Here is a 12,649-nt window from a genome sequence, read left to right as displayed (position 1 = left end):
CCACTGATGAGCATTTAGATCACTGCTCAGTTCAAAAAAAGTAAACAGTTGCCCTTTATAGGCTCATATTTTATGACTGTATCTAAAACTGTAAAGGGGGACAGGGCTCCTGGTGGCCTGACCCTCACTTGAGCCATGAGCTCCCTTCAAATCAGCTCACTTTCCCCAAATAGATGGACATGATGCAACAGCATCTGTCACAGACTAAGGAGACTCCAAGAAGGTATTATTGCTCTTTCCTCTTTCTTTTAGATGAAAGGTAAAGTATTATTTTATGTATGAAAAGAACCATGACTACATAATGGAGTGGAATGAAAAACATCAAGACCTTTTTCACATCAAACATGAGATTTCAAAGGAACTTCATGTCTGCGGCACGTGTCTTTGGGCCCCAGCAGAGACTTTTTTTTTTAAAGGTTTATTTATTTTAGAGAGAGAGAAAGAGAGCTCATGTGCATGAGCAGAGAAAGGGGCAGAGGGAGAGGGAGAGAAAGTATCCCAAGCAGACTCCCTGCTGAGCATGGAGCCCGACCTGGGGCTCAATATCACGACCCCAAAGTCATAACCTGGGCCAAAACCAAGAGTTGGCACATCAGCCAACAGAGGCACCCAGGCACCCAGTAGAGACTTTTAGAAGGCTGGCTCCTCAGATGTCAAGGGACATATAGGTAGAAAAGTTACAGGAAGCAGTGCAAGGGACGGATATTGACTTATTGAATGTGAACTTGTATTTGTAAGTAATTTCAAGTAAGGCTGTCTTTCCTTCCTTTCTTCATTGCTTCTTCTTCATTTTTCAGCACATGGTCATGGAGCATCTGCTACATGCCAGGCAGTCTACTGAGTGTTGAAAAGCTGAAGATGAGCAAAGTAGAATAGAGGCCTGCCCTCAGGACATGTGCAGACAAGCAGGTTTATCTTCTCGCTACCTAGAGACAATGATAAAGGCCTCAATCTCCCAAATGGGATCACATGCCAGGAAGGAAATGGACAAAGTGCTCAGGGAGAGGAAGGGTGGCTCTGGGATAGGAACTTTGCCTAGATAAAAGGCAGTCAGGGACGCCCTCTGAAGAAGTGGGCTTCTGGTCCTTTCCTGGCTCTGTCTAGGGCTTAGCTGGACAGGACATTAGCTGGGCAGGACGTAACCTTAGCTTGTCTTTTGCATTTGGGAAGGCGGCAAGGTGTGGTGGAGAGAGCCATATTCCAACTCAATAACACTTCCACTGCTTATGAACAGCAAGACTTCAGGCTAGGGCTTAAGCACCAGAAGCTTCACACACCAATGAAATAACAGCCTTCCTTGGGGTGGTTGTAAGGAGTCGAGAGACCCACATGTGCTTATCTTTGTGCTCATATTTGCATACACAGTCTCATCAGCACTTTGTAAACACTTCAATGCAATCTGAACAATAAGGTCTTGGTGGTGATCAGCCGGGGATCTGGGGTCAGAGTGTCTTGGTTTGAAACCTGGTTCCATGATCCCCAGTGGCGGCCCAAGGGGCAAATCACTCAATGTCTCTGCAAGATGGAAATAGTTATAGTACTGAGCCCATTTTATTGATGTGAGGATTAAATGAGATGGTATTTGCAAGTGGTATATGTATGTATGTGTGTATATGTGCTGACACGTAAGAGTTTAATAAACCTGATTTCTTGTCATTGTTGTTACTCATTTGATTTCCCATGACCTGATCCTACTAGATACCTAGATTAGTGAGCCTGTCCTGGCTCATAACCTCTCTTGGGAAGTGCCTCCAGGGCCTTCAGAAAGGTCACCCTCACTTCGCAACTGGACTATGTCGCTCCCAAGCTTCAGCACATCTATGGTTGACACCAGCGTGCTCCCTCCCAGCCTGAGCCATGCAGGCTCTACACACCCAGTCCTCTCACATCAGGAGGCTTCTGCCCAGCATCTCCTGCATTCCTCTTCCCTGGGCTAATCCCTCCTTATCCCACAAATCACTACGAGTCGAGTCGAGTGTCCCAGGGGAAGCCTTCCCAGCCTCTTCTATGCCCCCTTCCCCATTTCCACCTCAGTCTGGCCTGGGTACCCTCCTCAGGCTTATCCAGCCAGAGTGTGGAATCCTCATCCCGGATTGCAATAATTCGACCCCTAGAATGGTTGCCTCTTCCACCTGGGAAAGCTGCTCAGGTGTAGGCACCATATCCTATCCATCATTTTCTTCCCAGAGGCTGGAGCACCTCCTGGTTGGAAGAATAAAAGGCCAACTCAAATGCTCTAAAAAGTGGATCTCTAATTGCTGTAAAACAATGATTTATTTTGAACACACAGTGATATTTCCTCACTTGGGCACTTTCAAATTCAAGGGTTATACTCTGAAATACCTTGTACTTTTCTATAGATCTATAACACCATCCTCAATGGATGGAGATTTGTCACTATCAAGTAAGCATATAAAAAAGATTAAGGGTGCCTGGATGGCTCAGTTGGTTAAGCATCCAACTCCTGACTTCAGCTCAGTTCATAATCTCAGGGTCCTGGGATCGAGCCCTACATCTGGCTCTGCATTCGGTGTGGAGTCTGCTTGAGGATTCTCTCTCTCCCTCTGTCCCTCCTCTTGCTTGCACTGTCTCATAAATAAATAAATAAATAAATAAATAAATAAATAAATAAATAAATAAATATTTTTTAAAAAAGATTAAATAGCAGGTTTCAAAGTCCATTCTCCAGGCAAAGAAAAGATGTGTGCTACAAAATACCAGGCAGACTGCCCTGTGCATAGCCTACTGTATTGAGCACAGAGCCTGACAAGGGGGCTCGATCTCATAATCCTGAGATCATGACTTGAAACCAGGAGTCAGAGGCTTAACCGACTGCATCTCCCAGGCACCCCTCCAGTGTGGCTACTTTCAAAAAAAGCAACATTCATTTATGTGTATAAAATATAGCATGGGTAGTTCTGGCACATAAGAAGTGGGAGATTTATAAATTCGTCTGTTGAGTTAACACAACACAATGCACAGCATTATCATATATGCCTATGCACAGTGTGTATGACACATAATTTCAAGTCTGAACACACAGACACATTGAACAAGTGATTTATTGAACTATATGGGAGGGAAAGAAGCTGACTCAAACCTCTGCCAAGTCTACCATTTTAGAAATGGTAAGATAATCCCACTTAGCAGGTTTTTAACAATTTCTCTAAGTTGTTGGCTAGCTCCTTGTCTCCAGGGTAGATCTGAAATCTGAGGACAGACAACCTCACGGAGTGACTTAAAAACATTTGCTGAAGTAAAAAAGTGGTTCCAACTGTCACGCTCTTATGTGACAGTTCCAATTTCTGCCTGGCCTATCCCTGGCTCTGCTCTGAGAAGTTGGCATCCATCGCACCCAGGTCCACATGACTCGATGTCTGGGGGAAATTAGGCAGATTGATCATCTCTTGCACACTAGTGCAGAAACGGCTGTGATAATTCATGAGTGACATTCGTATAACAGATTGGGAAAGAACTTGCTCCTTTAAGCACCTACAAAAAAGCCCAGCTGGCCCACAGAGGCTACTCTGGCATGGGATGACCTTCCTCAACAAACATAGCACAGTGCTTGCAAACACAGAGTCTGGAGTGGCTGTGTGCAATGGCTATGAGCAACCAAGTGCATGAACAACGCATCCTCAGCGAACACTCTCTGCATTGCGCTGAACAACCCCATTCACTACTCCATACGACTATCACTGCTACAACTTCCTCTTCCTTCTTCTTGCTATTATTCATTGTGTTATGTTTGTTGTTTGTATTAAAATTATACATGGAAATAATTCAAAGGATCAACACTTCTGCAAGTTTTGTTACAATACAGCAACAATCCCAATCCCTTTCTTCCCATCTCTCCCTCTCCATCCATCCATCTCGTTCAGGTGACAATTTTGGTATGTTTAGTTCCTTCTCTAGCAATGAGAGAGACTACTTTTGCACTTCAGGCTCCATCTGTTGGCCTTCCACCGCGGAAGATGAGGATGTAGCAGTCTCTCCTCCCCGCAACCCCCAAGAGACACACGCATCCTTGCATCCTGCCGTTCCCCAATGGACTATTGTATTCTTGGTTAGATCGACTCTCAGGGCTGCAGTGATTATGATTATGCTCTACAGAGCTGGTTCATGTTGTAAGCTGACGTCCTGTACAACATTTCCATTCCCTGGAGTTAATAATAACTGTTATTTTTTGTTGAGCTTTTTTCTAAACTTCTCATTTATTCAACTTCAGATTATTCACCAGCTAAATAACTTCCTCTCAAGGCATCCAGATGCATCAGGAGTGCCATCTGCCCATGCTTCCCGAAGTCTGTCCCAGTGTCTTCTGATCCACTCAATCAGCACTGGTCAGGGTCTACACTGTGGGCACAGCCGACATCCTTGAACCTCCCTTCCTCACCATCCTGGAGATTCCTTACGCCTCTCTCCTCTGCTAGAGCTCCACTTCATCTTCTGTCTCATTCTCATTCTTGACTTGGTCCTTCATTTTCATGGAGTCCACCTCTTTTTCTGATAGTTACTTGAGACAAGGTGAACATGAGGTACGTTTTTTGGAGACCTTGAACTTGTGAAAACATGCACCCTCATGCTTGATTGACTGGTGTGTCTCCACTGCCTTCTAGCGCTTGATGAACCCTAAACAAACCAATTCCTCTACCTTTATATCCTGCCACTCTTGTTCAGAAGCTTATAGGATCTGAAGTTTGTTTTGATGGGCATCTCTTTCTGGTCCCTGCACTGTGTCCCTTCAATCTGGAAACTCATGTGTTTCTGGTCCCAGAGATATTCTGTATTTATTTATTGATGATTTCTCTTGCTATGGTTTCTCTCTTCTCTCTCTCTCTTCAGATATTGGAGTTACTTGATTTGCTCTCTCATTTTCTTAGGTCTTTTCTCATATTTTCTATTTGTCTTTCTGTTTTACTATATGAGGAATGTCAACTTTGTCTTCTAACACATCTTTTGAGTTTTTCATTTCTACCATCATATTTTTAACTTGTAAGAGCTCTGATGTTTGTCCTCTGAATTTTAAATAAACATGATGTTCCTTATTTTATAATTGCAAAAATCTTTCTGTGAAATACTGATCATAGTTATCTGCATATTTTCTTCTCCTTGCATAGTGTCCGTTCATTCCAAGTTCTTTTTTTTTTTTTCCTCTTTCCATTTGATTGTTTGGACCTCACTGTTTGTGCCAGAAGATTTTTTGGGATATCTGATAACCTTTGGTTGTTGGTAACCTAGGTGGCAGCTAAAGGCAAGTGAGTAGGGCTTGTTGGTTGTGGACTACACGGTAAGGGGTGGTGGGGAAGCTGTGACGTCACAGTATCTTGTCTTGGCTCATCTCCACTGAAGTCACATCCTCACTGAAATCACAGTGTCCTGCCTGGAGGAAGGCATCAATGTACCACTCTCAGAGTCAGCTGGAATGGGGGGAAGCTGTGTATTTTAGCATCTGGTTGGTGTAGTATTTTCAGCACAGTGTCCCAAGTCGGCTTGATGTCCTTCAATGTAGACACTTGCTATTGTACCATCTCTAGGGAGCAAATCTTAGTCTTCTGCTGGGGTAAACTTACTCAGATTATTCAGCCATCGAGTTATTCACAGTGGGCAAGCAGCTCTGGGTTCTCAGGACTTCCTAAAAGGCTTTCAAACCTTACTTTAGTCTCTTTTTAGCCTCTCGTCCTCCTTCCATAGATGCTGATTACTGTCAATTCTTGCACCTTTGGGAGATTCTTCAGCATCCATCAGTGTTCACCCCAGTGACAGTCTGGAATTTACATTCTTGGATGCTATTCATTCACTGCTCTCCCTCTTCTCTCAGATCCCTTCATGTTTCTGTAGTTTCCTCTTTAGTCTTCCCCATCCTTGAAGTTTGTCATTTTTCAAATGTTCTTGTTGTTTTATTGGAGTTTCAGGAGGAACAAACTAGGGGTGTGTGTGTATGTGTGTGTGTGTGTGTGTGTGTGTGTGTGTGTGTGCCTGATCTACCATCTTTACCTAGAGGGTCAAAACTTTCTTTACCATGTCTTCCAAAACTGTTTAAGTTAGAAGGAGGGCAGCTAGACACAGTGCAAGACCCCCAGATGAACAAATCTGGAACCACTCATGCCAGCCTCCTCCTCTAGGAAGAGCAAGAAGACTTTGTTCGTGATACCATCGCCTTCCAAAGCCACTCCCTGGTCTCCTGACTCTGTAGACAAACTCACTTTGCCTGCTTGGCTGGAGTGACAGAGCCGTCCACAGGCAGGGAGAAGCCAAGGCCCCGAGGAAGCCGCAGAAACTGAGCTTATATCCAAAGCCCAGAGTCAGCACTGAAGCTTCCCAAGAGAAAGAATCTTCTACAAGGCACAGCACTGATTTCAAAGTATGGAAAGGAAGAGTAGATCCCCTCATGCTCCCAACTAATGCCATGTGACCTTTCTAACCTGAGACTGGAGGGACAGAACATTCCAGACTTCCAAAGTCACACTGGAAGAGCGAAGCCAAGGCCAACCACCAGCCATATTTCTCCACAGTGGGGTGTTCCCCCTCAGATGCAGTGACAAGGGAGTGGGCTGTCTGTGGAGAATGTAAGAGCAGTAATCTGTTGTTCTGTTTATTAGTTCCATGTGTTGCCACTTCTAAGAAATGTCAGCAAGAGAATGCCCTGCACTGCCCCAGACTGCTCCCACCCCGTGCTGCTGCCCAGTGGGCCACCATCCCCAGGCACCCCTCCAGCAGCCCAGTCACCTGTGGATGATATGGAACCTCTGCAGATACTCCAGGGCCAGCGCCAGCTCACAGATGTACAGCTTTACCGCCCCCTCGGTGAAATGGACGTTCTGCTGCAGGTGGTAGCGTAGATCCCCACCCAGGAGCAAGTCCACCACCATGAACATGTCTTCCTCGTCTTGGAAGGAGTACCTATGGGCACAGAGGGACAGAGAAGGTGAGGGATGGAGATACTCCAACATCCTCAAGATCCATGCTCCCATTTTACAGAAGAGCAATCTGAGACTCAGAGAGAAGCATGGGTGCCCCCAAAGTCACAGGGCTCTATCAACAGGCTCTGGTCAGCCAATGGCATTTTAACCAATACTAGACACTAGCATATGACTTTGTTTTTATTTTTTTAATAAATGATTTTTAAAATTTAAATCCCAGCTGGTTAACATACAGCATAATATTAGTTTCAGGTGTATAATATGGCAGCTCAACACTTCCATACAGCACTGAGTACTCATTCTGACAAGTGCTTTCCTTAACCCATTATCTCTCATGCACTCCCTCCCCCGCCCACCTCCTCTCTGTAACCAGTTTGTTCTCTAGAGTTAAGTCTGTTTCTTGGTTTATCTCTATCTCTACTTTCTGCCCCCTGCATGATTTTCTTTTTGTTTCTTAAATTCCACACATAAAGGAGATCATATGGTATCTGCCTTTCTCTGACTGACTTATGTCACTTAGCCTAATACACTCTAGCTCTATCCATGGTATTGCAAATGGCAAGACTTCATTCTTTTTTATGGCTGAATAATACTTCATTGTGTTTATTCCATTGTCTTTAGTACCTGCTTTAATTGGGTGTTTTCAGGACTTGTAGGAGGTAGTCTCCAAAGCTGCATCCCCCTCCCCAACATGCCTCTGTTGGTGGGATGGAATCCCACCGTGCGCTATTCCTCAACACAGAGCTTGGTTCTGTATGTGACCCTGAATGTAGTGATGCTCTGGCAAATCCACACCCAGATCTCAAGGGAACTGGCAGTTTCTCCTTAAACTGCCTCCCAGGACCCAGCCAGAGCACAAACCCCATGGAGAGGCCATGAGAAGGAAAACAAAGGGGCTCCAGTCAACAGCCCTGGCTGAGCAACCAGGGAAAACCAGCAACAACTGGTAACTGTGGGAGTGAGCCACCTCAGGCACTGGGAGCCTCTGCAGCCCCAGCTGGCATCAGATGGAGCAGGAAAACTGCCCAGTGGAGCCCAGTTAACACACAGAACACAAGATAATAAAATAGCTGTTTTTAAGCCACTGAAATTGAGGGGGCTTTTTGTTTTGTTGTTGTTTTTAGCGATAGAAAACTGACCCAGTACTTAGTTCGTTTTTACAAAATGCATTTAGGCTTCCTAAGGACTGAAGAGCTGATATATGAACCTCAGAAAGGTGTTAAACAATTGTAAAGTAGAATCTCAGCATTGCAAAATGTTCTCACATTCCATACAGAATCGTGGAAGGTTAATAGGGAAGCCTGAACAATCATCATAGAGTGACAGATTGTTATCGTGAAGGCTTAGAGACCTGTGTCTTAGGCCCTTGAATATTAGACCTGGGCCAGCCAGGCCATTCCCCTCATTCGACAGAAGAGGAAACTGAGCCCCAGAATGATGAAGGGACTAAACGAGTCAACAAAAGGAACCCAGACCCTGACTCTCCCCACCATTAGGTGCTGCTGTGATGCACACACTGTGTGCTTCTGTAAGCTGGGTGTGTTTCCTGGACTTGGGTTGCCAATATCTCTTGTAGGATTTTGCATATCATGTTCCAAGTGACACTAGCCCATATTTTCCTACCTACACTGCCCTGACCCAGATTTGGTATCATGGCCATACTGGACTCGTATGATGAAGTGGGGTTTTTTGGTTTATGTGCAAAAAGAGTTTAGGAGAGGCATCACTAGTGTGTGTAGTGTGGTCTCATAAAGCCCTCCATTCCCACACCTCTGATTCACTTTAGGAGTTCCTCCCGGTGCTGTCCGATGATTCCCGCTCCTCCCTTTCAACAAAGAGATAAGCAGATCAGAGACCTGGGCTGACTAGGAGGTGTATACACATCCCCTGGCTGCTGGTGTTGGCTCCTCAGGACCCCTTGGGGGTGCTCCCTGGAATCCATGAAAGAAAAACTTCCTCCTCTGGGTTTGCCAGGCTAGATGTTGTGACTAAGAGGCTGCCTGGAATCCTCTTGCTGAAAGTGGGGAGTAGGACCCATCTGGGTGTGAAGCTGCAGAGGGTCAAGCAGGCTGAGAGCTAAACACACACAGAAAGGGTGTTGGAGGTGCTGGCTCCAGCCTGGGCAGAAGCCCGAACTTCACATTTACATGGGCCAAGACCCCACTTTCTCAGCTACTGGACACCGTGTTTCTGTCATTTGGAACTGAAAGAATCATCTGGTACATCTTTCCACATATTTGCTCCTGGAGAGAAGGGTTTAGATGTTCAAAAAGGAACTACAGGAATCAGCTATAAATGGATGCCCAATTTGTATTCTAATAGTTGAAAGACTATTGAAACATTACATTAATAACCAGTGAGCTCTGCACTCTTGTTCATAGCGAGACTGTTAAAGGGTATCTCATTCAATATTCCGCCAGAACTCTTTGGAGGAGCAATATGAATTTTTAGGAGAGAAACTTGCAGATCGGAATGAATTTAAAGAGGAAATTCAAAATGCAAAGAGAGCAATCATTTAAGTAATAAGTCAGGTTGTTGCTTTCTCTTACTCCAGATCCTTTATTTTTAATTTTTATTTATTTTGCCCTGGGCGATGGACTCTACATCTCCAAGGAGACTCAGGACAGAGAATGACCTTTCATTTATCTCTGCAGTTTTCTGCTATTTCACAGACTTGTTCCATTGTTTCTTTTGCCTCTTCTTGGACTGGAATTCTAAGTATGTTCTCTCATGATAATGCTGCACATTGTCATGGAAATGATGGAGACCACAAATGAGAAATTGACACCCCATCTCATCATCACGCTGACCCATGGAGAAACTTGGGCAATTAGGCTCACTTTCCAACATCAAAGAAGTTCAGGAGTTTTGGAAAGCATTAGTCCTGGCCTGGACATCAAAACAGACCAGCACAAAGGACCCAATGTCTGGTATAAAACTTTATTTTTATTTTTATTTTTACTGATTTCCAATCTTTTCCAAAGAAGCTTTAAAAGTTATTTGCAAAATACATATAACTTAATAAATTTAAAAATAAGTAAGCCAGAAATCAGGTCAAAGAATAAAAAGGGAATTCAAGAAAATGTAAGCAGGTAAAAATACCCTAATTCATGCTCAAAGAACTTGCCTGAAACAGGCCATCACCTTCCCGACAACCAGAGCAAAGTGAGAAACACCATCAGCCTTATGTATGGTTCAGGATCAACATGGGAAAAAAAAAAAATCAGTTGTTTGGGAAAAGCATGATTATTCCTGGTACTGAAGCCAGAAGAAAATTTCTCCCACTAGGTTCTTACAAAGATGGCATTTTGTATTGTGGCAAACAATGATCTACATAAAATAGCTCTACACAGGGTAACACGTTTAACAGGGATTTTTTTTTTTTTTGTATGATATGCTTCAAGATATATGGAAGACTTCAAAGTCCCAACCTATAAAAGCAGTGCTATGTGGGGGCAAGCAAAGTGATCTGGTGTCATGTTCACGGATGAGCTTTCTCAATGAAAAGATAAATTTAGAGAACACCTGGTGAATGCCCTCAGGGACCATGTCACAAATGTGAGCTCATCCACACCCCTACAAATAGAAGGTTTCTACTACACATCGGCCCCATGTCAGAAGCTGGGACTCGGTGGAAGAGGTTGACCTAAATGGTTTGCCTAAGTTTGGGACAATCAGAAAGAGGCTGGAGTTTGATATCATGTGCCATAACAAGTACCCTGGATAATCCACTGCTGCAGACCCATTTCTCACACTGGATGTGGACCTTAGATTCCCAAGGAGCTCAATACTGTTACTCTAAGTTCACTCACAACATCCACTATTCCCATCTCTCTGCTCTTGACTGCCCTTACCTTCTCAGAGTGGAAAGTGCTTTCCAATCAGGGGCAACGCTGCTCCCCTGGGACATTCAGCAAGGTCTGGAGATACTTCTGGTTGTCACAACTAGGAAACGTGCTACTGGCATCGAGTGGGTAGAGACCAAGGATGCTGCTAAGCCTCTTCCAAGGCACAGGACAACCCCCCTGCCAAAAAAGAATGACCTGGCCCCACATGTCCACATTGCCATGTTTGAAAAACCCTGATTTAGACTCATGCTCTTGCTCTTAGAAGCCCTCCCTAACCCTGGAAGACTGAGTTGGGTAACAACAGTCTTTTTGGTCCCTGATACCAAATATGGTATAATAGTTCTGATAAGGTGCCTATGATGCACTCAGCACTGTTCTAAGTGCTTTATGTGTGCTAACTCATTTCAGTCTCCCAACAGCCCTTTGAGGAAGACATTAGTAGGAGTTATCTTGGACAGATCTGGACACTGAGACTCAGCAAGGTTAAAGAATATTTCCCAGGAAATGGCAGTTGACCCAAGAGAACCCATTTCCAGAATCTAGAATTCCTGCCTGAAGCTCTGGCAGCACTTCCCCCGTGGCATGGGGATCCTCTCTCTCCTGGTCTCTTCTCCTCACCAGGCAGCCATCTCTCTTTGCACAGGGCCAGGCTTATTTGGCACTGTCCCCCTGCATTTTCATATTGCTCACAGCATCCCACACTCAGGAATGAATGGGTCATAAACAAAGTACCCACAGCCTGTGAGGCAGGCCAGTCTGTTACTCTGCAGGAGGCTGGGACCAGGGAGAAGGCAGTGAGGAAGGAGATAGGGACAGTGGAAGACTGAATGGAAGCAAGCTCTGTTGGGCTCTGGGTTCTGCATGTTGTTGATGTCATTGCTTACTGGAGCTTCCTTTTTGTCTGGCCTCCACTCCTCACAGAGACAAGGATCTCCCATTGGCCTGAGAGCAACTCTCCCAGCCTCTCTCCATGGCCTCACTCCCATGCAGGGAGCAGAAGTGACCTGTCTGATGAGCTATTTGGAAGGAGTTGCCAATGTACTCAGCTCAGTCCCTTCTGGGTCCCACTGGGCTTCTGGATTGTTCACAGAGGGCTTGTACTCAGTCCACTCCCTGCCAAGGCTAGGGGCCTGGTCAGTGGAGATGAGGCTTGCAGGTGAGCCCATATCCTCAGGGTGATTCCATTTCAAAGCCAAAGTGTTAGCAAGCTCTTTTGGATGCAGAACTAAAGCCAAGTTTTTCAATCAACTGTGTCTGCTACAATGCTGGTATTTTTACTTCCATGGGTCTGAGTCCCGTGGCATCTCTAGAGTGGTCCCAAACTCAGGTGGGATGGAGGGGTGCTCTCCACAGACCTCCCATCATTCCTCAACACTTAACCTATTTAATCATGCAAGTCAAACAATATGTCCCTTATTTTTCCAATGGAGGAAACCAAGGCCAAGAGAGGCTGACTTGTCCCCAGTCCAGGTGAGACCCCTAACTCAGTAACACATTGTGTCCTTTAGAACCAACCTCAGGAGGCTTTCACACTTAAGGCCAGCCATGTTATCCATATGTGAGAAGATACATGAGCACGTATGACCAAGGTACTGTGTCCAGGGGGAAGTCCAAGTCGGCACACCTGCCCCAGCTCTCCCTTACTTCATCTCACCTTGCTTACACCTGGTGCCAGGAAACTGCCAGCCAACCATATATTGTCAGTGGCAGGGGAGGCGTGGGAAGGAAAGGACACCTCAGCCCAGCTCAGCCCCTTCTGCAGGAAATCATAAACCTTTCTTAATCTCCAGCAGCTTGGCACCATTCAGCCATTCAAAACACATGCCTTTCACCCCTTTTCTTCCCTAGGCGAAAGAAGCCAAGCCAGGAGATGCCTTG

At 45.2% G+C, this 12,649-nt stretch overlaps 1 protein-coding gene across 2 annotated transcripts in view; it reads right to left on the bottom strand.

Moving 5' to 3' along the window:
- Nucleotides 1–12,649, bottom strand: part of STK32B (serine/threonine kinase 32B) — a 385,511-nt gene that overhangs the window by 121,585 nt on the left and 251,277 nt on the right. For both annotated transcript variants that reach the window (XM_025437605.3, XM_025437606.3), the window contains exon 4: nucleotides 6,730–6,903. In XM_025437605.3, coding sequence (XP_025293390.1) covers nucleotides 6,730–6,903 — 174 coding nt within the window. The remainder of the gene's footprint in view (nucleotides 1–6,729; nucleotides 6,904–12,649) is intronic.

Source organism: Canis lupus, chromosome 3, assembly GCF_003254725.2.
Source record: "Canis lupus dingo isolate Sandy chromosome 3, ASM325472v2, whole genome shotgun sequence".
Classification (NCBI taxonomy): domain Eukaryota; kingdom Metazoa; phylum Chordata; class Mammalia; order Carnivora; family Canidae; genus Canis; species Canis lupus.
The sequence above is the reverse complement of the archived record's forward strand: the minus strand, read 5'-3'. Positions and strand labels throughout refer to the sequence as shown.